General features: G+C 40.1%; 1 protein-coding gene across 2 annotated transcripts; it reads left to right on the forward strand.

Moving 5' to 3' along the window:
• The first annotated feature begins 196 nt into the window (after positions 1-196).
• slc7a1a (solute carrier family 7 member 1a) lies at positions 197-21,117 on the forward strand. Of its 2 annotated transcripts, none has more exons than XM_028595047.1 (13): positions 197-490; positions 8,800-9,054; positions 9,146-9,328; positions 9,487-9,645; positions 9,875-10,052; positions 10,723-10,856; positions 12,342-12,564; positions 14,101-14,237; positions 15,065-15,167; positions 15,757-15,962; positions 16,086-16,237; positions 16,360-16,468; positions 18,205-21,117. In XM_028595047.1, the coding sequence occupies exons 2-13, from the start codon at positions 8,868-8,870 to the stop codon at positions 18,384-18,386; spliced, it is 1,953 nt and encodes a 650-aa protein (XP_028450848.1). In that variant the 5' UTR covers positions 197-490; positions 8,800-8,867; the 3' UTR covers positions 18,387-21,117. The 2 variants fall into 2 exon arrangements, with proteins under 2 accessions (XP_028450848.1, XP_028450847.1); XM_028595046.1 differs by lacking the exon at positions 197-490 and adding an exon at positions 4,427-4,559.
• Positions 21,118-23,573: the final 2,456 nt, after the last annotated feature.

Here is a 23,573-nt window from a genome sequence, read left to right on the forward strand (position 1 = left end):
GCTCTTCCATTATTGTACATATTCTGACCATAAAAGGGGCAATTCAAAATGATGTCTAATAAGAAAAAATGTTTTTAACGGAGCAGCTATGACGTTGCGTTCAGTGTCAAAGTTCTTCAATATTGCCGATTGCCTGTCTAATGATCAAAACTCTTAACAAATTCAACCAGTTGCCACTTGTGGCAGTCAACAACTACTCTCGCATTGCCAGACCTTCCTGCACAGCGCTGTAATGCAGTTTGAGACTACAAACGACTATAAAACGGCCTTTAATGGCTATTGCACAACATTAATGGTAATGAGCGGGCGGGGCCGCTTGTTTGCCTCCTCCATCTGAACGCGCTAAAACAGAGCAGTCCGAAACCCTTTAAACTCCTCACCACCTGAGAGACGTTACAACTTTGCCGACGACCGTGTGTCGACGCAGTTTTGCGGTCTAGACCTCGAAATCTTGGATCACTGCTTCATGCGCGCCCGGAGGGTCTACAAGGTAATACTCTTACAGCGTTGCATTATGCTACATAGCCACATGCAAATGGATAAGCAGTGTGTAATTACTAACTTTTTAGTATCTGTGCCTCAGGGTATATTTTAAGGTGATGCACACCAGCTACGGAGCAGTAGAGAAACTAATTTCCCTTGCGTAAAATGGAATGGGTGCGTGAATACACGAAAGCACCCATGCTGTAAACCACATGTTCGTTTTGCTCGGACCCCATTTTCACTGCTTCATAGAAGCCCAAGTGGTTCTGTTTCCTGTAGCGTGCCTGTGAATGGGGCTTCACAATCCGAAGAAACTAAACTTTGTTGCACAATTTCCTTTTCATGCAACTTGCAACTTAGTTATTAACGATGCAGAACCAGTAGTTTGGGTGGTTCTACATTTAAGGGCTACTTAAAATGCATTGTCTAACTATGTAATATGAGAGCGGTGGCCCCTGGGGTGTGTTAAGGTTAAGACTGGCTTGGACTGTGTCAGTAGAGCGTAGCCGACCAAAGAGGGCTGGTGATGCATGTGAGGAAGGTGGTGGCTGTGGGATTTGGAGCATAGGAATGCAACTATCCTGGATTCAAAACTGGTCTGAAATCAGCCATGAGAGGTTTGCAACCTTGTAGGGGGACGGTGGTGAATATAGTCTAGAGTGCTGGTTACCAAAGTGGGGTCAGGGGACCACCAGGGGTCCTTAAGGAGGTCTCCAGCAAAATAGGGAATAATTTATTTTCACTATAATTCTTAAAGTAAGACAATGTCAGAATGTATGAATATTTTGGCCATGTGTTTTTATATACTTTTTGTAATAAAACATCTATAACCGGAAGGGGGATCTGGGACGAAATCTTATTAAATGGTCCTTGGTTTAATTTGTATCGTTTAGGGGGTGAGTGAAAGCAGCAAGTGGCACTGACATGCAGAGCAAGCCGCAAATTAGAAGTGGTGGAAAATGTACTCACTCACAGTAAAGGAAAAGTAATTAGGCTAGCTGTGGCTTAAACATTTGAAAAAAAAGAAAAATCCATTTAAGTTGAAATGTGAAAACTCCCCTTAATTGTTTAATGATTGATGTAGTCTTGATGTCTGTATGTCAGTAGGCCTACACTTTGTTGTGGAAAGGTCAAGTCTCCTGTGCTAAACATACAATCATGCAAGAACAGTGTGAACTATCATAGTGTTATAAAGCTTACACAGTGTTCCAGTTTGACGAGGAGGAATGACTCCACCTGCCTCAGCCTAATGGATTCTCACCAGAGTTTGGCATTTGAAAAAGCAGCTGGAAATACGGCATAAGTGACAAAACATTAACACTGTTCGGCAAAAGCGGAATCAGAAGGAAGTGTGACAAAAAGAGTGACATAATTGCTGAATTAACAACAGCATTTTTATATTCTAATATTTCTATATTTTCAGAATGACTCGGTAACAAGAGTTGACCTTTTAGATCTTCATGGCAAAAGCAGTTTAAGTCGGTCTAACTTTAGCTGGTCTGGAAGTGGGTCACTAGCGTGCAAGTTGCTGACTGCAGGGCTGTTTGTTGCCTATACAAATGCACTGAAGGGTGTGTGTGTGTGTGTGTGTGTGTGTGTGTGTGTGTGTGTGTGTGTGTGTGTGTGTGTGTGTGTGTGTGTGTGTGTGTGTGTGTGTGTGTGTGTGTGTGTGTGTGTGTGTGTGTGTGTGTGTGTGTGTGTGTGTGTGTGTGTGTGTGTGGATGCTTTCCAGGTTCCATGAGATAGGGCTTCATATTTCCTCTCCGCTGCATCTCCACGCTACATGTTTGGTTGCCTGTATAATTAGTAATACCAGCATAACTTGTGAACTTTGCTGTGCATAGTGTGTGGATCTAGTTTATACTCACAGTTGGGATGAAACACATTGCAATGGATTGGTTTTTGATGTTGACTTGCCCGAGCTGTGTAGCCTGGGTAAACCCTGACGAACTTCCGGCAAATTTGAGATTTGCTCTACAACTGACAAGGGTCTGGTGTCAACCAGGCTACGAGCTGTGTGCAAAATGTAAGCAAATGTAGCTGCATGGATTACAGTGTGTACAAAACATTGATCAGGTACTTATCACAATATTGGGTAACAGTAATACACACACACACACAAGGTGTACTCATGATTACAGAAGTGATAAGTTGCTGGAATAGAAACCGATATAGATTCTGAAAGTGAATTTGTTTGCAGTGGGCAGTGATGCCCCCTACCAGCTTTTTAATTGTTGAACGTACCACTGACTTACACTGTGTTCTTATGAACAAACGCAATACAATATACAACGTATCTGAATACAAATGAACACAAATATGCCATGTTAAAATAGTAGGACTGTTTTATTGCAACAAAAATGTAAATATTCTCAGGGAAATCAGGTACCAAAGAAATGTTTTTTTTCTCAACTTTTGAATAATATGTAAACATATTATAGGTTTAAAAGTGGATAATTTAGATATTCTGATTTGCACATTTTTTTCTGAATATCCCAGATGTCTCAAATCTTTAGCGATTGCTGACCGTTAGTCTGACCAAAATATCAGCAAATAATCAGCAAAGAGACTCCAGTGTTAAACAGAGATATCTGTTTTGCTTCCTTTCATATGCTTTCAAGTCCTCATGGTGTTCACTCATAAAGTAAAGAGCCTTAGTATTTTAGCATAATTGTTACACTGAATGGAGATAAAAGTCTATTTTTTGTTCCCTAAAATATGTGATTAATTCTCTGGTCTGTGTCAGGGAAGAGGATGAGAGTAAGGTTGTTTTTTGTTTGGACAGGTGGAGGACACTTTGTCATATGTCTCTTAGTGTTAGTGTTCTTAGTGTGACTATAAATCATGCTTTTTTATAGTCAAAACTTGGCTGCCTATGTCTTTGCCTTTTACTGTTTAACTATCTGACCGACTGATTCAAAGGCATTGTTGAAATCCACCAGCACAAGCACAAGGTGACCCAGTGAGCACATGGTCGGTCGAGCAGCAACACATCACTTTGTTTACACTCAACACTCTGCTGTTGCATGCCATTCTTTCTCCTTACTGAACCCACCTTCAGAATATGATTCCACTCAGCTGGACGCCTATAGTGAATGTGGCATAAAGCTGAACTCAATGACCCCAAAACAGGAAAACAATCCACCAACATACATGTTTTTATTCCTCCAACATAATGCAGTACAATTTAATAAAAATGTAACCTAGTTATTTTGTAGGTGGTATTAAAAAGAACTTCTAGCCATCCTAAATGTCAAGCAGTGTCATATTTATGGTCGACGTTCATTGGTTCAAAGGCTCACACCCCCTTTCCGGTTCATCCACTCCCTCCCACTGATGGGCTCTGCTCTCTACCCACATCTCATCTGCTCTACTCTCTGCCAAAACACTTTTAAAGTGACATTGGGTCGGATATATGTGTGTATGTGAGTGTACACTGAGATAAGAAGGGACCATGCTTTTTTTATTGTAACTTTAATCCCTACACTTTTGAAACTTTACTATTTATTCCAGTGATATTATTATTTAATTACAGGGAATTCAAACTAAGCATGCATGTACAGTATGAATTTATGTACATAGATGCATGAGTGACACCAATGCAAAGGCTTGTCTAGATGCAGCCACTTTTTGGAGCTTGCTGGGGTGCATTTCATAAAAAAGCTGCTGCTTTTGTAGTTAGACTGTTACTGTGACTGTTTTCATCCATGCAGCTGCAACTCTAATTATATAAGAGCTTACAGGTATCCAGAGTCATTATTGTAAAAATACATTTATTAAGGTGTTCACGGTCAGCCAGCTTCTGCTAGATTTTGACTGTGCTTGTGTGTGTGCATGTGTGTGTGCGTGCGTGCGTGCGTGCGTGCGTGTGTGCGCACGCGCGTGCTGCTTGGAATAGCCAAGCCATGTGATTCCTCCGGATTCTATTTTAGAACGGCTGCCGTCAAACGCGCTGCAGTGTTCACAGCAGCTTGAAGAATAGTTAACAAATACGTCTTTTAATCACTATTAATCAGCGTTCTCTAAAACTTTTCACTCAGATCAACAGGTGAAACACATCTGTAGGTGGTTTTCAAGTAAGTACTCCATGTATTTTCTCATTCCAACCTGTGGTCATTGGTTATTGGCATTTTGACACTGATCTACAGCATTGACATTGTACGTGTATTTCGTTGTGCCTAATGTTTCAAATATGATGGTGTATTGAATAGTCAAACTTCCTTCTGTTTGAGGTGTCATTATTTGGTCTGATTGTACTGAACTGTATACCTACTTATAATACATCAGTACCCAGGTCAGTGAGGGGTCATATGGTTCATATAGGTTACTTTCTTCTGCGTTTATGTGCATGTATGTGTGTGTGTTTGTTCCTGTAAGATTTATGATTAGCCCTGGATATTTAAATAGTGTTTTAATTCTTAGCTTTTGTTAATGACCTTCCCGGGTTTTACAATAATGTGGCACATGAGGCGTGTAATTATTTGCTACTTATTTTCTAATGATATACTGTAAGCATGCTGTTGGTTTGGTCCAGTAATTTAATGGATTATTTGTGCAACAGTTGTTTTCATTATAGTTTTTTTTTGTCAACAGAAAGACATTTCTCTAGATTTACTGTTAATTTGCTATATGTTTGCACTTCTTAAGCATGCAATTACATTTACTGAGTATGTTATAAAGTAAATGGCACCAATATTGTCGCAAAAAGAAAAAAACCTATTTGCAAAAAAGTTGTGGAAATGTATCTCATTCCGTGTGTGCATATAATCAAATTTTAAATAATCCCTTAATGCGTACTGAGATTTGTAAATGTGTACACAAATCTGCAAATGTGTATTTAGAATCCATGTGTGCATAATCAGATTTTTTTATTTGAAAAAAGAGCTGGAAATACAGTCATCAGTAACAACTCAGCAGGCCTCTCGATTGTCTTTTTACACGCGACTTTTGCTACAGCTCTGCAAATGCATGTGGCGATTTGTCTGTAGCACTCTGCTCGCACTGTGCTTAAGTAGAAATACAGCCTACATACCTCCAGTCGGTGTGTACGCAGCTTTGTCTACACATTTACCTGTGTACGCATTTAAAGATTTCTCTATACATTTCTCAGGACATTGTAAATCTAAATACAGATTTGCAGATTTTTTTTACACATATACAAATCTGATTAGGCACACAGATTCTGAATACACATTTGCAGATTCCTGTATACTATTCCTGTTTCTTTTGTCTGTTATGTAACCTTGTCTGTGTACCTTGTCTGTTTGTTGTATCTATGTAACCAAAACTATAAAGCGTCTTTGAGTGTCTAGAAAATAAATGTATTATTATTATTATTATTATTATTATTATTATTATTATTATTATACATTCACAACTCTCAGTTTGCATTTAGAGATTCTTTTATACATTTGCAAATCTGATTACACACACACGGTTTGAGATACATTTTCACAACTCTCCACACAAAATTGCAAATAGCTTTGCTAAAATAATGGCTTCATAATAGTACTATTTGCATCATGAGTAAATGCAACACAAACATTTCAATTTTCATTTGGGAGGAATTTTATTTGGGTATGATTATCTCCAAAATGCTGTAATGTCTTTCATGTCAGTACAACATTCTGCATGTAACAAAACACATCAAAAGAACCTGCACTAACAACTTTTATGTTTAGTCTTGCATGAGATGTGTATTAATCTAGGGCTGCAACTGACGATTATCCATTAATATTTTGATTATTTTATAGATACATTTGTGGTCTATAAAAACACCCATTACAGCTTTCCCAAAGCCCAATGTGAAATGTTAGTTGTTTTTTCCGACCAACAGTCCAAAACCTCAAAATAGTTTACTATCAGAAGACCCACTTGAGAGGCTGGAACCAGCAAATGTTGCCATTTCTCCTTAATAACAAAAGCACATTTACTCATTTTCTGTCTACTAATTGCTTGATTAATCAGCTCCAAAAGCGACATCATCATGTTCTAGGCTCCTAATGGTGGGCAGTACCACGATGGTACAATAGTCGAGCCTGCACCTGTGTAAACCTTTCCACGCCAACATTCAGCGAGCCTTACTACTGACATGCAACATAATTTATTACTATTTTAGACAATAGTGACGTCCGCAACACTAAATAGCAGCTGCAGGTGGGAGTGGCTGAATTTAATGTCTTCTGACTAATTTCAGCTTGATTATGTTGGACAATTTGGTGCAACAACAAACAATCATGTCAGTATCACTGGCAGTGTTTTGGGTCAGCGTTTAGACAGCTTCTTAATATAGGAAAGTGTTTTGGAAATGTTTTTTTTTTCTTTAGATCTCTATAGATTAGACTATACTATATATTATAGTAATGTGGCTGGTTGCATTTCAGGCACATCATACTCTAGGAAAGCAATAGTTGTGTTTTGGTTATGTTTGACGGTTTTCTAGGAAAACTAACAGTAAACTTCTCCTAATGCAAATTTAAGCTTTTTTTGTATACAGGTAATTTATGTCCCTTAGACATTTTATTTATTTATTTTTTATGCGTGGTCTAATTCCAGGAAGGAAAGTTGTAAGTGAGCATACTGAATGTTTTCTGGAAAGAAAACGAAGCCCACAAGGTCGTCACCTTAGCTTACCCTTATGTGGAAGTTTCCATGAGGTGTGACATCACCGTTGCACTGTCCACATGACAGGACCGTTTGGGGTTTATGTCCTCATGTGGAGAGGTGTCATTATCTGGGAAGGGGTCACAGTGTTGTGCCGCTGCATGTCGCTCTGGACTTCTATCAGTCCGCCACAACTTACATACTGTAGCTGCAGGACATTGTTTATACCCCCCCCCTCTCCCCCCCCTCCCTTTTCATTTCTCCATCTGCCCTCTGTATTTTTTCTTCATCCACACACCACATATTACCTCTCAGTTTGTGAGCTCAGCACTGAGGAATGCGCATGGTATGTTGGACAGACACAGAGGGCTAGATTTACTAACACTAGCGCAGTTTGCGCTGCGTCTGTTTATGCGAGTTCGGTAATAGCGAACGCTATGCTTCCACATTTTGCGTAGAATTTATCAACCCTGACACCCATCAGGCAATCAGCGTCTTTCTCCGTCCACTATACCGTAAATTGCGCTGTAGCGAAGCGGTACTTGTGCTATGATATGGCTGAGTGCAGACTGCGATATTCCCACTGCGGATGCTATGACTGTTTGAAATGATCCTGCTGCCAATATTTGTAATGTAGCGAGGAGTTTAACAACTGCTGGAATGGAATGTGAACGCTGAGTGGGTGATTCAATGTCATCTTTGATTTCTACCAGTAACTCTAATATTGCATGGCTGCTTGATCTGTAACGCTAAATGATGTTGTGTTCACTGACAAAGTGTGATTCTTGTGTTAAAAATATTTTCAGCCTCGCCTATGTCTTTGTCTTGCTCAAATTACTGTTGCCATTTCACCAGCGGCATAAAGGTCTACGAGGAAAGTCGATTGCGGCTGGTTTAGACCTGCTTTTAAGTGGCGGAGAATTTCCCCCGCAGAATAGAGACGCGCTCTTACTGACAGTCTTTGTAAATACCACGGAATATATAATTAGGCGCACCTTGCGCTTATCCTCCCACCTTTTTGGGTGGAACTCCCACTTTCCCCACGACCCTCCCACAAACGCATATTGAAAGCGCAACTTGTCTCTTCTCGCTCATGTGGCAGACAATCTGCGATTTTACCCAAGTGCGCCCTGTCTGTAAATAGCCTGCATCGGTTACGTCCGTCTTTGCGACCAATAAGCGCCTGGAAACAGGCACAAACGGCTTGATAAATCTAGCCCAGAGTATCTTCTCAGCAACCACTTAGGAAATAAATCTTTCAGCTGCCTCCAGAGGGTAGAGATAGTTTGAAACTACTGTAGCGCATTGTCCTTGTTTGTACTGTACTACCAGAGCAAAGGGAAATAATAACCTTGTCTTCGTGGGTTTAGTTTCTGCTGCTATATGTAGGAGTAACGCTATGTGATGATAAGCCTCCCCGGCATGTTTCAAGAAAGTGTTTTCTACGATTCTCTTTGTGTTGAACTGTTGGTTCGAGGGCTTTGCCTCCTCTCTTGTGAGTTGAGTTATGTAAACCATGTCAGCAACGTATCCAGCAATAAGATGGATTATCCCTATAGGCTTCTATTTTTTTGGCTAGTAGTTAAACATTGCAGATTTGGGCTGTGTTATATAACACATAAAAAAAATTCTGTGCTTATTTTTAAGCAACAGAGTCAACTATAACTGTGGGGAACTTTAAATCACTGTCCCTCATCTTTTCTCTCCCACTAGGGTGTCTGTGACCTCTGAACCCCGGTCAACCTACTCCCCCTCCCCTCCCTGAGGCCAGACTGTGATCCATGGCGCTGGATAAGCTGTTGAGTTTCGGGAAGCAGTTGCTGAGGGTGAAGGTAGTGGACTGTAACACAGAGGACTCCCGCCTGTCCCGATGCCTCAACACTTTTGACCTGGTGGCCCTGGGCGTGGGCAGCACCCTGGGCGCTGGCGTCTACGTGCTAGCCGGCGCTGTTGCACGAGAGAATTCAGGTAAGTTAACATTGCTGCAAATGTAAAGAAGACAACTTGTGAGACAAATCTTAAAGCCTCTGATCATATGATATATTGTCCCACCCCATAGGTCCTGCTATTGTGCTGTCTTTCCTGATAGCAGCCTTGGCCTCAGTGTTGGCCGGTCTGTGCTATGCTGAGTTTGGAGCCCGTGTTCCAAAGACAGGCTCAGCTTATCTTTACTCCTATGTGACTGTAGGGGAACTCTGGGCCTTCATCACTGGATGGAACCTCATCCTCTCCTATATCATTGGTAAATATCATGGAATGCTATATTTACTACTATGTTGTTTCCTTTTTTTGTTGTTTGTGTTCACATGCAGATAAAGAAACAGAATGAGAGGGTACAACAAGACAACCAAAAGCACAGACACCAGAAAACCTACCTCAACCGGTCTTTCTCCATCTCAGGTACCTCCAGTGTGGCCCGAGCATGGAGCGCTACCTTCGACGAGTTGGTAGGGAAGCGCATAGAGCAGTTCTGCAGAGAGTACATGTCGATGAATGCACCGGGTGTATTGGCAAAGTACCCTGACATGTTTGCTGTTGTCATCATAATCACCCTCACAGGTAGGAAAACGTATTTCTTCTAGTCCCTCTTTCTTGTGATCCAACTGTTGAACTTTGTACACTTGTTGACATTGCTGCAGTGGCAGATATTCACTACAAAATCTTGGTTGTCAAATTTGAGTATACAACTTCTGTAACAAGTTGAATTTATTGCCTCTCCAGATCAGTCTTCTTCCCCAAAACAAGTTGTAATTTCCTTTTTCCTTTCCATGTCTTCTCTATTTCTTAGGTCTGCTGGCATTTGGGGTCAAAGAGTCAGCAATGGTGAACAAGGTTTTTACGTGTATCAACGTCCTAGTCTTGTTGTTCATGGTGGTGTCTGGTCTGGTCAAAGGTACTTTGAAGAACTGGCAGCTTGACCCTGAAGAGATCCTACATGCCAATAATACCAGTAACTCCAGCCTCAAGTAAGAACTAGGTGTGGGAATCACCAGAGGCCCCACAATACGATATTTTTACGCTACTTGCTAAATGTACAGTAGGGATAATAAAATTAAGAGAGAAAGACTCCAGCTGCATGTCAAGGCACCGTGACACATTCTCTATGCCTTGATTCAGAAATGATTACATTACATTGAACCTGATTAAACTTGTTATTGGTTTCCATGGTTTCAACAGAAAGTAAGCAAAGAAGTGACAGAGTTTGGCACAGAAATCCCTTTAGGTATTGTTTTACACGTGTCTTGTATCTGTCCCAGAACAAATTCCATTCATTTTGTCTGGTTAGTAGGAGCTTGGATTTTTACTATGGAATGATAGAATTTGAGTTCTACTGCAGTAGAATTGTCGAGTTTGTCACAGTGCATGCACTTGTAAACAGCAAGAGATTATTGCGTTTTTCAACATATTTCGATATTCTGGATATATTGCAATTTATTATCTTTTAAACTTGAAATACGTTTCTGTGAAACATCCTATGTTATGTTTGATACTTAATGGTTCTCAGTTACTCTGGGTAATCCACAGACCTTACGACTTAGTTTGTTGGTAATTTGTGTGAACTGACCCTTTAAATGTCTTTTGTCACATACAGGTTATTCTTTGCTGATTTTAATCATTCTTTCCTTCCTTGTTCAGTCTGACAGACATCCTGCCAACCAAAGAAAGTTTAGGAGAAGGCGGCTTCATGCCGTTTGGTTTCTCAGGCGTCCTATCAGGAGCTGCTACCTGCTTCTATGCTTTTGTCGGATTTGACTGCATTGCCACCACAGGTCAGTGCTGGAAGAAAGCAGAAAACACTCACTCAGTTGGCCCTGTTCTCCTCTTTTTCCACTTATCGTATCCCTTCTACTGCTTCCTGGGTATGTGTCAGTATTTGAGGGGGGTGGGGGTGTTGTAACTCAATCTAGAGTTGGGACCATTTCCACCCTAAGCTTGTCTTAACATCAAGAAGTGTTACATAAGAGGGACAGGGCAGAGTGAAAAATATGCAGTTTAGTGTGTTTGGCCCAATTTTGCTCTTGGTGGAACATAAAGCACTGTGACACAGGTTAGGGGCCAACATCATGGTATGAGGTTTGAGGAGAATATGTTCCCCATGTTGAGATCTACACCTGTGGGTGTGTGTCATTATGTATGTAGTTCTGTTTAATCGGTTCAAGGCCTCCGGATCGTAAAAAAAGAAGAAAAAAGGGAGTTTCTTCCAGTTTGCCTGCTCCCTGGCCCCCCCGGCTTTTCCCACCCCTCTTGTTCCTGAATTCTAATTGGCTAGTTAGAGGTTGACCCTGAGTGATTGCTTGAGTATGCCTTGTGGGGGCATGTCTCTCACACACACTCTCAGAGAGCACTAAACCATTATATCATGTGTGTGTGTGTGTGTGTGTGTGTGTGTGTGTGTGTGTGTGTGTGTGTGTGTGTGTGTGTGTGTGTGTGTGTGTGTGTGTGTGTATTCTGGCTACCAAATGTTAAGTTGGCATGAAGCCATTATCCCCTTCCTCTCCACACGCACACACATATGTAGGCCCCCGACCTTCCAATAATCTGAACCTATCAATCGCTGTCACCTGTCATGAATAGTGTATGAGAGGATCCAGACAGTTTTATACACACTCCATCATCGCGATGTGATTCCACTGCAGAACAAGTCGTGAGTGTTTGCCTGAGGAGCTCTGTTGCATAATCACCTGCAGCTAAATGGTTGGGTGTTTCAGTCTTGTTGGTGTACAGGGAAAATCCTTGTTCAGTTTGTTGCAAAGTACTGTGCAAAATGTTTTTTTTACTACATCTGTTTGCCCTGTTTTCCACATTTACTGGAATTCTTCCAATACAACCATAAAAGAGTAAATGGTGTGTACAATCTGCTCAGACCTTGCATTACAGTGTGTGGTAAATGTGGGAATGTTGGGCTGATGCAATAAGTTGCACAAATGACTATTTCAGACAGTAAAAGTGATAGTCTCCTAAGTGAAATGCAGGAAATAGTTTCTTTATCCTTTGTGTCTGACAAAAATAAAATGTGCTTTGTCATTTTCTGTCTTTTCTTCCATTTGAATTACATGTATGTGGCACTGTCCCATGCTATTGAGCAGTTGATAATATTAATACTGGGAAGGGAGATGTGTGTCTTGAAACTACAAAAGGCAGGATTCTTTTCCTTTTAAAAACTGAATGCAAATGTCAGCACCTGGTGAAGTATCAAATAGGCAAACTTGTACTTTTTGCGCCGTTTAACTGTGTGCTCCTTGTGTACGCCCTAGGTGAAGAGGTGAAGAACCCCCAGAGAGCCATCCCTATCGGCATCGTATCCTCACTGCTTATCTGCTTCGTAGCGTACTTTGGTGTTTCTGCTGCCCTCACCCTCATGATGCCATACTACCTGCTGGATAACAACAGCCCCCTGCCTGTAGCTTTTAATTATGTGGGCTGGGGAGGAGCCAAATATGCTGTAGCTGTAGGCTCTCTTTGTGCCCTCTCTACTAGGTAAGCAGTTACACACACCTGCATAGATCTGCCATTAGCTTTAAATGCATGCTTGTGTGCTCTTCATTCATGTGCATGTGTGTGAGGCTATGTTAATGTATATTTAACTTCAGAAGGGATTTGATCCCTTGACTTAAAATAAGAACACCGCTAAGAATATATTGTACTATCAGTGTGTGATTATGTAACTCACCAAAGGCCAACACAAGTTTCTTTTTAATAATAATCAGATGTTAATGGTTATGGTGGAGTTATGGTACATACAAACTTTTATTTTGTATGACTGTTGTATTGATAAATAATTATCTATTTTATTTTTGATTTAAAAAGGTTTGCGTAGTATATTTAACCTGGATTTTAATGGTTAATGGGTGTGAACAGATGTGTGGTTTTATATTAAACATGTTCCTGCATGCCACTATTATATGTAAATGTACTGTATGATTTTCCTTGTATCTGTGAGGTCTTTGTCTTAAGACTGGTCTCAAAACCACTTTTTGAAGGTCTAGTCTCGGATAAAGAGGACTCTAGATTTTATTTCAAGACCGGTCAAGACCACAACTGCATAGATAGGCTATCACAAAATTGCCTCTGCGTTGTCTAATTGTATGTCTTAACATCATTACTGTGATTGGATGTAAAACTTCCTGCTTCAAATGCAACCAATAACTTGACTCATTTCTAATTTGAAATTTGTTACCCTTAACCCCCTTAACACGCACGCCCAAGAAAGGGAATGCAAGAGACAGGAGAAGCTCTGGCACTGGTCTGGTCTATGTCTTGACTTGGTTTCAACCCCTCAAAGTCTTGGTCTTGACTTGGTCTCTATACACTCTGGTCTTGGTGATGACTTGGTCTCGCTTTAGGTGATCTTGACTGCAACACTGGTGGATACTATATATATCCTGGTCCCCCCCCCTGCTGGGTGCTTTGTTCCCTATTCCCTCGTATGATCTGGGCTAGGGCTAACAATGGGCTGCTTTTCAAGTTCATTGCAAGGATCAGCCCCCGCACCAAAACCCTGCTAACTGCAACCCTCACCTCTGGCATTGGGGCAGGTGAGACACTAACATGCATGTTTTAAAACAGCATCTATTTTCACCAGGTTATTCTTTGTCATTTTTCTAACATGGGTCAGTGGCTGGACTTTGTTTTTTTGTTGGTGTAAAAAGGAATTTAAACAACAAAACTAAACTGCTTGCTAAAGTAACCAAAGGTTTCTACAGTGAACGGAGAGCATGTGGAGCACCATATTTGCTGTTTAAGGAGGAGAAAAATTGCATGCTGGCATCAGAATATCCTTGGCCCAACATCATGCCCCTGCTGCTATACAGTGCAGCTAGTCTCATATCCTGTTGCCCGTTTTCCCACCCTAATCCGCAACTTCCATCTTGCTAACCGTATTCGTCATCTTTTGCAAATTCTTCCCCTTTTTCCCTTATTGACCTCCTTTAATCCTTCCTTTCCCCTTGTTCCTCTACCCTACACCTTCAACTGTCGTCCCAATCTGACGTTTTTCTTCCCACACTTCCCAAGTCTGTTGGGTTCCATGTTCCCCCTACCCCGAATCATCTTTGCCATGGCTCGGGATGGCCTGCTCTTCTCCTTCCTGGCCCACGTCAGCGAGAGGAAATCCCCCATAACGTCTACTGTCGCTGCCGGGGTTATGTCTGGTAAGATGGATAGGGAATGTGAAATAGGGACAGATAAGGAAAACAGAGGCCTGTATTTAAGGAGAAAGAAGAAGAGAGGGGAATTAAGAGGGCTGTTGCATACAGAGGAGAAGAAAGGTATGAGATGATGTGAAAGTTTATTTTTAAAAAAATTAAGAGAGAAAAAAAAGAGTACAACCTGCACAATCGACTTTTACCTCTTTGCCATACACATAGCAACAGAGAAAGTGTGGCATAACCATTACTTGTAACCATTTAAACATTTGGTTAGACTTTACTTCAAGGTATCTATCTACATGAGAGTGCACTCATGAACGTGTCATAAACATTATAAACAAGTCATAAACGTTTATGACATGACGCTTCTTTTAGTGTCATTCGGTTTTTGTCATGACAAGTTATCTTTATGTTCATGTGTCATGACTGTGTCATGACAGTGTCATGTCACTCTTATGTAGATACCTTCAAGTAAAGTGTTACCAAACAGTTAAACCATTTGTTGTCATTTCATTTCTAATTGAAAATGTTTGTGCTGTAGTAGCACACAGCAGTGCTTTAAGCTTAATGCTAATGTTAACAACATGCTCACAATGACAATGCTAACATGCTGATGTTTAGCCAATATGATGTTAGCATGTTAGCTAGCTAGCGTAGCTAAAAAGTAAAAGTTCACACAAGACCAAGACATTTAAACTCCATGTTTATGGAAGGTGGACCGTTTCTAAAAGTCATTACAGTCCTTTCTAATTATTTTGTACAGAAACAAAGCTTCCCAGGATCAAATATTATAATCTTTCCTACCCTTTCTTTTTTTTGTCTCTTTCTAGCTATCATGGCATTTCTGTTCGACCTGAAGGACCTGGTTGACCTGATGTCAATAGGGACGCTGTTAGCCTACACATTAGTGGCTGCCTGTGTTTTGGTTCTCAGGTCAGTGGGGGAACATAACTATAGACTTTCACCAGGGACACTATTTTAGAGTTGGTCCAGCTTAAAGCTGAAACACTTAAAGCTTTAGTGCGTAACTTTTTTATATTAATGAACGTCCATTACATTCAAGCCATTGCCAAATGAGTTGCTACAAAGTTAATTAAGACTATCAGCTCCACACAACTCTCTCTGTATTTCTCAGTATGGCCATGTTCAGAAGATTGTGTTGTCCGGTGACTTTCCCACGCAGAAGCTCGACTGAAGATAATTACTTTTCTGAAGAGTCTTTGGCTACTAGCAACTGCGTGGAGGAGGGGTGGGGGCGTGTGGGCGATCACGGAAGGCTGTATCATGTGGACGCGCCGTCAGTGTTGTTGTCATTACTTAGAATTCCTCATGGGGGCAACAGAAACTATACGCACTATTGCTTTAACAGTTCCATCACTATCTTCCTGCTGCCACATATGTTTATATCTCTTTTTAGCAAACAATGAAAGTCAGCCTTGTTGAAAGCAGTTTCCTACTCCATTAATTTACCACCAGACAAATTATGTTTTATGTATTATTATATTTTTTTTTATTGTGTTAGGTACCAGCCGGAGCAGCCCAATCATGTGTATCAGATGGGAAATACCCACGATGATGTGGACCTGGGCGACGGCATCAGTGTCCCCAGTATGGGTATCCTGCCTGGTGTGGAAGAGAGGTTCAGCTTTAAGAACCTCCTGTTCCCAAATAACCCTGAGCCATCCACACTTTCAGGCTTCGCTGTCAACACTTGTGCCTCTCTCATGGGTAGGTGATCATACATTCAATGGATTAATTTGAAATATATTAACTGAGTCCTGCGTGTTAAATTAAATGGCACTTATGCAGAGTTATACATGAAATGATATACAAACATATGTACATCTGCAGGAACATTGATCCTGGTGTTCAGTATAATGGCAGTGCAGGGAGGCACTGCTGTGTGGAACATCGTAGCCCTCAGTGTCATCTTCATGGTGTGTCTTCTTCTCACCTTTATCATCTGGAGACAGCCTGAGAGCAAGACAAAACTTTCCTTCAAGGTTTGATTCCAGAAATTTAGTCTGTGTAGGATAGTCTAGATTAGATTTTTTATCTATTTCAACACACTTTATGTTTGCTTAACACAAGTCGCCGTGTCTCCTTTCTATATTTGCCTCCTAAGGTTCCACTGCTACCCTTTATTCCAGTGATCAGCATGTTTGTAAATGTTTTCCTGATGATGCAGCTGGACAGAGGTACTTGGATACGGTTTGCTGTCTGGATGGCTATAGGTAGGTAGTCTCTCCAGGGTTTAAACTGACTTACTAGTTCTAGAATTTGTATTGATCCCTTAAAAGGAGACAGTCTTTTGACTATTAGCTCTCAGACTAATTACACACAACTGGAACTTTGTTTGCTTTAGTAACTTAAAATAGGCAGTCCAACAAGGTGACCATTCAGTCAGCCTTATTATGTCATCATTATGCAAAACACAGTTGCAAGCAGGAACTGTTTTAACCTGTTGAAACTAAGGGGGTAAGCCTGTCTCCGCAACGCGTAGCTCCTATGGCGCCATTTTAATGCTACCTAGCTCTCACCCGCCATTAGCATCCCATTGACTGCCATTCATTTTGACTATAATAATAATAATAATAATAATAATAATAATAATAATAATAATAATAATAATAACTTTACATCTGAAGCATTTAAAGACTTTATTTGTCAATTGTGTATTTCTAAAGAAACATGAAAATGTATAAAAGTTTCCATTACCTTATATCTCACGTTATGGCTCCGTAGCAGACGTTTTTTAATAAAAATAGGCTAACGATTGTGTCATAATCATGTGACTTACAGCCTGCAGGCAGTTTTGACTTACATTAGCTGTTCAAGTTTAATTACTAATTACTAATCCCAACGGGCTCTACTAGTCCATTTCTTTAACTGTCTACAACAGACATGTTCTGACATTTTACATAATAAGTATTTAAACACAAAAGTTCAAAACTTTTGTCAATATGGACATGCTGTACATCGTTTGATTGGTAAAATTATGTAACAAGTCCATGCTAATTGTCTGCTAACTGTCTGCTAACTTCATTAGCCGATCTCGTTCCGTCTGAAATAATATATTTCTCTATGACCTGCACCGTGTTGCTGAATGTTTTCAGCCTACACAATGAAACTATCCCCACCTTTCTCTGTTAAGTTTTCACCCCGGGACAGCCCCCAACGTCCAGCAAGCGCTCCCGCTGTGGAGCGACAATAGGCTGTGGCATATCTCTGAGCAGCCATCTTAGAAAAAGCTGTCATTGGCTATTAACACGTCAATCATGGCAGTTGTAGCCAATCACATTCCCTTTCCAACGGTATATAGCATGATAGGAACATCCAATGGGAGCCAGTCCAAATGAATGCACAACAGACCTAAGCCCCGCCTTCCAGAGCCAGCAGGCACATACATTTGATTTATGAGAAAAAATATGTTCAACAGTGTTTGAATGAATGTAAAAATGTTTTGTAAATCATTTTAAGTCTTTAGGATGTTTTTCTAATAGCATAGAAGTGAGTAAAACCATTTAGCAATATTTGGTCACTTGGAGAGGTTTTGGCACACCAGTGACACCTGAAAACTCCCTAGCTTCCATTAGGTTAGGAGTAGAGTTCTGAAACTTTATAAAGGTCTCGTTGACAAGGTGTAGAAGGTATGTGTTGTGTTCTGCATAGTGTGGCACAAAGTATGTTTTAGTTATTTCTTTTCAAAAATTACCTTTCTCTTTTTAGACGGGACCAAAATAACTATTTTGAACCATGTTTGAACTGCTGTAGTGTATGTTTTTATTTTAATCACATGCTAATCAAGCACATTCCCATAAACTAGAATAAGTTAGGTTTCAAATGAAGCCTCATACATGCATTTCACCTTGCAGTTCTTCTGTTATAAGCTTTTCCCTTTGGGAACGAGAAATAGACGAAAATCAAGCAAAAGAGGTGGATTTTAACATGTCTTGCACTGCTTTTTAAGGTTTTGTGATCTACTTCGGCTATGGGATTCATCACAGCATTGAGGGCGCTCGTCATCGCTCGCCAGACACAGAGATGAACGGCTTCAAGTGCGACCATGATTCAGGAGCCATGTCAATAGAAAAAGAGGCCTTCCTGCGCAATGGCATCAATGCCAGGGAAGAGGACGATGAAGATTTGTAGGACGCATTAAAACATGTTGTGTACATCTCGACCTCCCCTGACGCCAGTCTGTCTGTGTAAGAATATTTTTTGACTTGACGACTCCCTGTCATTCACTGGCAGTTTTCCCTTTTGGGGGAAAGTAATCATACATAACTGACCTAAAATTCACAAAACTGTGTTTTTCCCTGTTGACTGCTGGGTAGAAAACTCGTGACAATACTCATGCAAAAGTAGAACTTCTTGAGCCATAATTGACTGTTCTGTTAATTTAGTATTTTTTTTGCTTGGCCTTGAGCTTCAACTGCTTGGCTGTCTTGGTGGGCGGGGCTCGTGTTTGAGACATTTCAGTGTTTCAGGAGGTTGAGTTGAGGTCTGGGTTACATTGCTGGCAGTCGGACTGTGTGCAAATGTGTAACAGCTTTTGTCTGGGTACGGGAACATTTTACAATAGTACATCTTTTGTATTATTGTATTACAGTACCTTATGTATATATATCTACATACTTCTGAAAATTAGATAAAATACAGATTGGTTCCAATAGCTATATTCTTTTAAACCTGACAACTCTTATGTAACTGATGTTGAAATGCTGCTCTAACAGTCCTCCCCTGAGAGACAGGGAGACACTGTCAGAGCTTGCACAATACACTGCAACACATTTGTCAATGATATAATTACCCCGTTCACTAGTAGAAAAGGGTGGTTGGGCCAATGGCTGCACAGTATAAGTGGGACAGCAGGAAGCTGTAGCTTACGGTTACCATGAGTCCAATTTTAGGTCTGAAGGATTGCATTGATACCAGCAATCAAAAGCCTTGGATCTGGCTGAAAATTGTGATACAGAAATGTCTGTAACAAGACACCAAACAACATGTGCTGTTGGACAGTTCCTTACGCTGGGATACAGAAATACAGAGGAAGTGATTGGTCTAATGCTTTGTTGACACCAAATGTGAAAGACACATGCCCAAAGACAAGAATAGACGCTAATTGGTGGTAGGCAAAGCAAATGATGTGACGCAAAATTTGCGCCATTCACGCCAGTTTAAATCTTTCAACTTGCACAAAGAATTTACGTGATGCTGTGTAAGGGGAGCCAATCAGCGTCTAGATACTCCTGAAGTCCTGACTTTGTTAAATCTGAAATGGAAGAAAAGAATATTGTTGCCATCTATGAGCAGTGAAATCGACTGAGCTGTGTTTTGAATTATGTTATTAATCCAGACACGACAGCGTTTGGTTTTCTGGCAAATCTGGGTCTTCCACAACAGGTACAAAGCAGCAATAGTGGTTATTTTGGCCATGGTTGATGACGGGAAGAAATGGTGGCAAGAAACATGGTTGGTATCTACATGTAGCCCCTCCTCAGATACCTGATTTTACATCCTCTTCACAATACTAACGACAGTTGATAAAATGCAAAATCTTATTTGGGATATTTAATACCCTTGGCAAATATATGGAATCTGGTTTGTGAACCCGCATGCATGTTGATCATCAGATGAAGACATTGTGATTTGCTGAATGTCAGTTAATCCCATGTAACATTAGATGATAGTTGATTTTCACAGTGCTGGCTGCTGTGTCTTTTTTGCATCTGTAGCTTGTAACATTTAGCTTCTCATTTCAAAAAAGAATACAGGCTGACATTTTTCCTTCTTAAAATCTTCAATTTGGAAGAACATGTTTTTTTCTCAATTTATTTGACGCCTTTTCTCGTGTTTATTCATTTTTCTTATTTGATTACCCGTTTCCGAAAACACGGTCATTTCCAGTGTGCTTTTCAGATTATGATTCAACTTAATATTTACAGTTAAGTAAAAGCCAATGAAGAATTTGATCAGGTAGGATTTTGTCTCGCTTGTACATTTACTTACATACATTTTTGTTGTTGTCATTAAAATATCTAATGCTTAGATATTTTCTTTTTTCATAAACATAAGAGTACTCCACTGATTAAGCAATGCACTCATAGCATTCTTCTTCCTTGTCGAAACCTGGAGCCTACATTGCCCACAATGCAACTCAACCTCCAACAGTTCAGATGGAGATTTGGGTTTGTTATGCTAGTAGCAGCTAGCATAAAACCGAGATGAAGAAGGAGCTACAGAGGTCTGACAATCTCACTTCTTTCTAAATCCACACCCACCGTATTTTACATTTTCAAACTTGTGGTGTTCAGACCCAACTGACGTTACCTCAAGTAACATGGCTCGAAGCAATTAATCAGACACAAGAAAAGGTGTTTTTACACAAGTTTTCATGCAGTAGTACTCCCCAAGAACTGCAAACAGATTTTGGTGTGTAAAATTGGTGTAGTTCCCCTTTAACAAAAGTTTAATTCATCATTTAAATTCAGACCTATTCATGAACACGTATATCATGTTCCCATGAATTTTACCCTTTACTGTAAGTGCATTCATTGTAGTTTCGGGAGTCCTTCACAACACAGTGGCTTTCTATAAAACATGTACGATCAAGATTGTGTATATAAGATTTTGTTTATATTTCTTGTAGTAAATTATTTGTAAATTGGAGAAAAGGCTTATATTATGTTGCCCTGTTTGTGTCTGACATTGTTTTCCTTATATCGTGTTTACTTGATCAGTGCAACTGAAACTATATCCTCAGGGTTGGCAATATCACTGCCTTCACCTTTTATTGTCATGACTTTAGCCATTATTGCCTTATTAAAAAGTGCAGTTATAACATGATAACTTTGGGATATTGGGATGACTGTGGCAAAAACAAGTGGTGTTCACAAATTGTGGTCATGGGCTGTAGTAGGAGTGTACTAATAAATCTGTGACACAGATCACATTACTTCTTCAGAAAGTAAATTTTGTCAACAATGCATTTCTGACAGGGGTTTTAATAATTTGTTTACACAGCACGTTAATATACCTTATTTAATTGTTACACAAAGTAATAACACTGAAATTCATCAATATCTACTGTTTTGATAATTCCTCAACTACAAACATTTGCAGTTTCACAAATGGTCAAAGCACATGCAAAATCCCCAAAATTGTATGTTTCAAAGAAATCTAACTATGCACAGTATAACAACAATTCAACTGATTCCTGTTTTAATGTTTAGTCTCCTTGTTAGTTGTGAATATACGAAGGGATTCATGTGTATTTGAAAATATATCTTCTGATGTAATCAGTACTTGTTTTTTTTATTTTCTGCCATGCCAAATCTCAGTGTTTACTTTTTTCTGAAATAAGTAGGATTGTATGTCCAAATACATATTATAAATAAAATATATTATAAAAGGAATTTCTTGTTTCTCTTCTTTGATGCTGCTTTAAACCCCTACTGACCTATAGCTTTACGTAACGTCTGTCACATAATAAGCCTTTTGATGTTTTAAAATCCATCACCAGTGTTGATGGCTTCATGTCATTTTGATGTGTTCATCTCTCAGACTTTTCCCTTTTTCCTTTTTTTGCTTGCGTTTTCCTTGGTTGTTGTTGGCTTTCAGTGTGTTTAAAATGTGTACAGTAAATGTTGAATAAGCACAAAAGCAGTCTTTTTAACAGTATATTTGAGTCACATAAATGGTTTCTCATTTTGTTATTCATCCTTAGCTTTTAATGGAGCTTTTAAGTATGCACCTGCCTAAGGCCAGAATAAACTGGCTTCCAGATTTTACAGTGTTAAACAACTGTCTGACATGTCACTGACTAACAAAGAAAAAAGACACATATTGCCCTTTTTGTTATATTTTTCATTGAAAGTCAAATGTCTTTACTTTGGCGCCATCTGCTGGTAGTATTGGGACTGAACTGACTGAGAGATACTGAAAATGAGGGGCTGAAAGAAGGATCTTAGTTTTTAGAAACAAAAACTAATGCCCAATCACAAAATCCCACATAGAAACTTAAATACCAGTGTCAACGTGTAGGCTAAATAGCAGGAATTCACTGCAATAAGTTAAGACATTGTTTTTGCCTGTCCTTTTATCCTTGTCCTTTTTGTTAAAGTCCGTGTATGTTTTAGGCTATGCATCATTCTTGTCAATAGAACGAGATTTATCAACATCCAGACTCCTTTGGGGGGCTTTTTATTTTGAAACCCACTGATTTTATAGCTTTTCATCATACGTCTCACATGAACCAGCAGAGAGCGCAAATGTGTTGAGAGAGAGAGAGAGAGAGAGAGAGAGAGAGAGAGAGAGAGAGAGAGAGAGAAGCCCGGGCGCCTGATAGAAGGATGCTCTGCCAGGTGTCGGCTGCAGCATCAGCACCGCTCCACCTCCTCCTGTCCGCAGCATCTCTCTCTCTCTCTCTCTCTCTCTCTCTCTCTCTCTCTCTCTCTCTCTCTCTCTCTCTCTCTGAGAGTGGAAAGACACGCTTGTGTTTCGTTTTGCAACTCAGCTGCATTTGACCGACATTCTTAAATGAATCAACTCTAGAGAAACCTGAAGGTAAGTCACACAATTGAAAACAACCCTCCCAGTATTTTTGTTTTGTTTTTGCAACGATGCTTCGGAGTCGAGCATCGGTTTCTTGAAGAAGTGTCGCACGTATTTTGCCTGTATAGGATTTGGGTCTCGGTGCTGATTCGGTTCGCGCAGCATTCTGAGCTAAATACGGATCGGAACGTTTAGTTTTCGCAGTCTGATGCAGTGCAGCTTGTGGGGGAATTTGTGTTTCTGCATCAACAACAACAAAAAAGACTGTAATATGGAAGTTGACCCGCAGATCGTAGCTACTGTATGTGGAGCAGTAGGCTTAAAGGAGAGCATAGCGTGCCGTGGTTGGAGAGAGAGTGAGGGCAGACAGGGAAGAGCAGGTTGCTGTGATGGATGGAGCAGGTCAAGTCTCTGTGGGTGATGCTAATGATCAGACATAGATTATCCAGGCTTTAGACCTGACTCCAGCTATCATCCACTGCACTGAGAGGTGACAACAAAGAGACTTTCAAGAAATTTGTATTTATTTTGTAAGAATTTGTATTTGTTAGTTTTGGCCAATGTTTCATCGGATTGTATACTATAATAATTTCTGGCATCAAGAAAAAGAAACAAAAATGGAAGAACAAAAACAAAGCCCAATCCTTAAATGCTAGAACATTCCATTTGTTTTATAGTTGTGTTATGGGCTAGTGACTCAGGCTTTAGCCATTTAATGGAAGTGTTTTTTGAATGATAAATATAATAAAGATAAGCCTTGTTCAGAGTCTGATCAAACCATCA

This window comes from Perca flavescens, chromosome 13 (genome assembly GCF_004354835.1).
Source record: "Perca flavescens isolate YP-PL-M2 chromosome 13, PFLA_1.0, whole genome shotgun sequence".
Lineage (NCBI taxonomy): Eukaryota > Metazoa > Chordata > Actinopteri > Perciformes > Percidae > Perca > Perca flavescens.

Coding starts and splice junctions, on each gene's coding strand:
- slc7a1a (XM_028595047.1), top strand. CDS start 8,868: ATGGCGCTGGATAAGCTGTTGAGTTTCGGGAAGCAGTTGCTGAGGGTG. Junction 9,646..9,874: donor CATCATAATCACCCTCACAG/GTAGGAAAACGT, acceptor TCTATTTCTTAG/GTCTGCTGGCATTTGGGGTC. Junction 16,469..18,204: donor TGCTGTCTGGATGGCTATAG/GTAGGTAGTCTC, acceptor CTGCTTTTTAAG/GTTTTGTGATCTACTTCGGC.